This window comes from Lycium ferocissimum, chromosome 3 (genome assembly GCF_029784015.1).
Source record: "Lycium ferocissimum isolate CSIRO_LF1 chromosome 3, AGI_CSIRO_Lferr_CH_V1, whole genome shotgun sequence".
NCBI lineage: Eukaryota > Viridiplantae > Streptophyta > Magnoliopsida > Solanales > Solanaceae > Lycium > Lycium ferocissimum.
This window is the reverse complement of record NC_081344.1, coordinates 11,247,621-11,251,548: the sequence shown is the minus strand read 5'-3', so window position 1 is coordinate 11,251,548 and position 3,928 is coordinate 11,247,621. Positions and strand designations below refer to the sequence as shown.

The following is a 3,928-nucleotide window of genomic DNA, read 5'->3' as shown; positions in this document are numbered from 1 at the left end:
GTCTTTTTGTATTACGCGTTGATTGTAACATGAGTGTATGAGATGTATTTTGTTATTTGTATCCTTGTTTGACCATGTTTTTATGGTTATGTACCTATGTATACTCCCCTGTATTTTTGTTGTTTGTATTCTTGTATACACCTTTGTATCTTCTGTATCACCTTGGTTGTATTCGTTGCGCGAAAGAATACAGTTAATAGAGGTTGTATTCATTGCGAACGAATACAGACTTTGACACAGACTGTGTTCGTTTTGCGAACAAATACAATTGACACATGTTAGATTCGTTGCGTAAACAAATACAATGAATACCGCCTGCCTGGCAACTAAATAGTTAAACTATAGCTAATAACTAAACTCCAAACTGTAGCGATTTATGAAATTTTCTGTATTTTTAAGTACCACAACATGAGAATATCCAAATCAAATAGATAGAGAATGACAATGGTGATAAATCATAAATTAATGACCCTTTTGCAAAGAGGAGTAGGGGTGATAAATCATAAATTAATGACCCTTTTGCAAATAGAGAGTAGGGGCCTAGTGGTACTTTGGAGTTTGGACATAGTAATGTAGAGACATTTTTCAGTATACCCTCACATGCATCTCTTATAATAGTAATGAAGGCTTCAGATATTAAGTAGATCCCATAGGTCAACATCAACGAAAAAATCATCCCTACCAATATCTCCTTCTTGCACGGGGTTGGATATTGCTGGTAGTATTTCCTCATGCACGGGGTTGGATATTGCTGGTAATATTTCCTCGTCCAACAAACTTTGTATCTCCTCATCAGACCTCTTCTTTAATGATGAGGAGTTAGCAGCTTGCAATAAACTTGACCACCATTGGACGTTGTCCTCTTCTTCTGCCGTAACAATGGGCTTCTCCATAATCATTTTCCCTTCATCGGTAGTACTAATATTGTTTGTGATACTTTTGTTGCTGCAGTACGACGAAGCATTATTCTTCTTTGGGCTTAACATTATTCTTCTTTGGTTAATGCTTGACAGTTTCCTATCGGTAATTGATTAGAGGTTAATTGCTTATTATTTCATTCTTAGTAATGGCTCTGCACTTATTGTTAATCTTTTGATGATGAAGAGGAACAATAGTATTTAACTTCTTTTGAAAGTGAGTGTTCCAGTAGTTTTTCACATCGTTTGCTGTTCTTCCCGGCAGTCTCCCTGCAATAAGTGACCACCTAAGTAATTATTAGCCACATAGTTAAATTAAATCCGATTATGTATGAAAAAAGTGGGAGAACAAAAACAACCTATTCATTGTAATTCCATAAATGGGATATGGACAGGGGCGGACGCACCTTAAGCTAAGGGGTGTCATCCGACACCATCCATTTTTGATAAATATATGTACGTATATAATCTGGAAAACAGATATATGGAGAGGATGGTGGCTCACTACAAAGTCGGTCACTATTGCGGGTTCGAACCTTTGCAACGTGTTTGTGCTAGTTTTTTTTTTTTCAAAATAATTTGTAAGCGCTCATTCTTTTGTCCATCGGCTGAAAAAGAGCACCTTTCAGCCTACAGCCCAACAGCCCAACACTTCTCATTGTAAGGAAGGATGATACAAACCTAATCATTTTAAAATAAGACTTATACATTAAGTTACTTAATGAATCTCTATTCTCTCCAATTTGTTCAAGCCATGCTAAAAATAAAGGAGAAAAGAACAACAAATAATTATACTGTAACCGAAGCAACAAAAAAAAGGTAATAATAAAATCGAATAATAAGATAGTAGGAAAATAATAATAATAATAATAATACTGATAACGGAAACTCGACATGTCCCAAGTAAGCTGCAAATGTGTCATGTTCTGTCTAATTACTGCTCCCCAATACTTTTTTCTCCTACCTCTACCTGTCCTCATACTCATCATAACTAACCTCTCACACCTACTCACCGGGGCATTTGTGCATCTCCACATGCCCGAACTATCTCAATCTCGCCTCCTTCATCTTGTCCACCGCGGAGACAACTTCCACCTTGTCCCAAATATCTTCGTTCCGAATCTTATCTCTCCTAGTATGCCCAAACATCCATGTCGACATCTACTTTCATCTTCTGGACATGAAAACCGGCCAACACTTTGCCATACAACATAGATGGTCTCACAACCACTTTATAAAAGTAGGAAGATAACATTATAATATTATTCAATTATTCAAATTTTGCACTTTCATACTCTTGATATCTTTTCTTGATGAATCTAACACGTCAAATACTAATTTAATTACTATTTTATTTCCACAACTAGTAATATTGTAAATAAGTCACAATGGATATCTTAAATTTTGTGCTCAACCAAAGTTGCGCTAGTATTTATAAGTTCAAAGGGAGATAGATATGAGATATTATCAGGAGCAGATGTACTGAGGTATGTGTTAGAAGAACTCAATAACTTTAGCTCATATTATTTAGATATATGTCTTACAAAATCTATTTAATATGCACAAATTATAAATTTGGATTATTGATCTGTGTTTAAAGCAATAATTCAAAAAAGGTAGGAGTTAGAACAGAAACTAAATATATAATTCCGAGCCAAAATAATTTATTGTATAATCCTTAAGTTATTTAATTCCCTCACTGTTGCCCTAGATACTTGGATTAATTCCTCTCATGATAGAACTGAAAACTATTCTATAATAGAGGCACACTTCAAATTATAGAATTTGTCGAACTAAAAACAACGAATAGCATATCACACTGGACACTTAAGTTGTTTTGAAAACAAATGCAAAATGAGGGGAGAAAGTTTGCAAATCTCCGGCGTGTCGGACGTGCGCAAATACCTTTTCAGAAACAAGTTGTGACTGCTTGAAAATGATGCTTGTTCGAAAATTTTATCAATCAGATCATTTGGCGAAAGCCAACCCGAGCGAGCGATCACGGCACGAAGCTATGAGCACAATAACTTTTCTCTCTTTAATCATCGAGGGACAAAGTTTCTTTTAAAAAAGAACCTTGTTCAGATTTTTATTTCTCATTCACACACCAAACTTAAAACAACAGAATTCATTAACACGAAAAGACAAGAAACTAGAACTATAAAATTCAGATCTTGAATTTCGCTCCGGATATTATGACAAAGTGTTTGAACTTGCCTGTTGCCTAAAAGCTTATGAAACCTCAACATAAGATCTATTTCATCTGAGGAGAAGTCACCTCTCTTTATAATTGGCCTTAGATAATTCAGCCACCTTAGTCTACAACTCTTCCTGCATCTATTCAGACCTGCATGTACTCACATAAGTAAACATAATGGTGCATATTTCGGACATACTCTTCTGATAGCACTTAAAACCATGTCAATAATATAGTGGGATGGCCAGTGAGATTATTTTACCAGCTCTAATGGGAACAAGATGCCACTTTCCTTCTCCATACTCCTCAATACATTTTCTTAAAAGAAGATCTTCTTCTTTAGTCCATGCACCTTTCTTCACTCCGGACAACGTCGTAGAAACAGAAGTATTGTTCATGATCACAAGTCTCTCTCCCTGCAAATGAACACCAAGTACAAATTAATTAAACACAACCCCAATGATTGAGTTTAAGCAAAGCTCGTGATGGAAAGTCAGAATATAAATATTAAGGACAAGGTACTAAAAGAGAGAAAAAACCTAGTAGCTCCTGATGGCTCTTGCAGTCTTGCTTGCTTGCTCTTTCTACGTACCTTTTCAGTCTCTTTATATACTAGTAAGGATAACCCGGGCGTTGCCCGGACCCAACATGAACAAAGTTATAGTATTGTTTTATTAACCTCTCAACGAAGACATTTTTTTCTATGATTTCTACTGCCAAGTCGTATCTCATGAAACTTGTTTTTCAATTAATATGTGATTGTATAGAACAATTAAAAATATTCATGGGCAAGTCAATCAAATCCTCCTTTTGG

The 3,928-nt window shown here is 35.5% G+C and overlaps 1 protein-coding gene across 1 annotated transcript; it reads right to left on the bottom strand.

Moving 5' to 3' along the window:
• Positions 1-629: 629 nt before the first annotated feature.
• Positions 630-3,512, bottom strand: LOC132048689 (transcription factor MYB113-like). Its single transcript, XM_059439387.1, is given in 4 exon segments — positions 630-968; positions 1,012-1,204; positions 3,135-3,264; positions 3,377-3,512. Coding segments are annotated over 4 exon segments (798 nt in total).
• Positions 3,513-3,928: the final 416 nt, after the last annotated feature.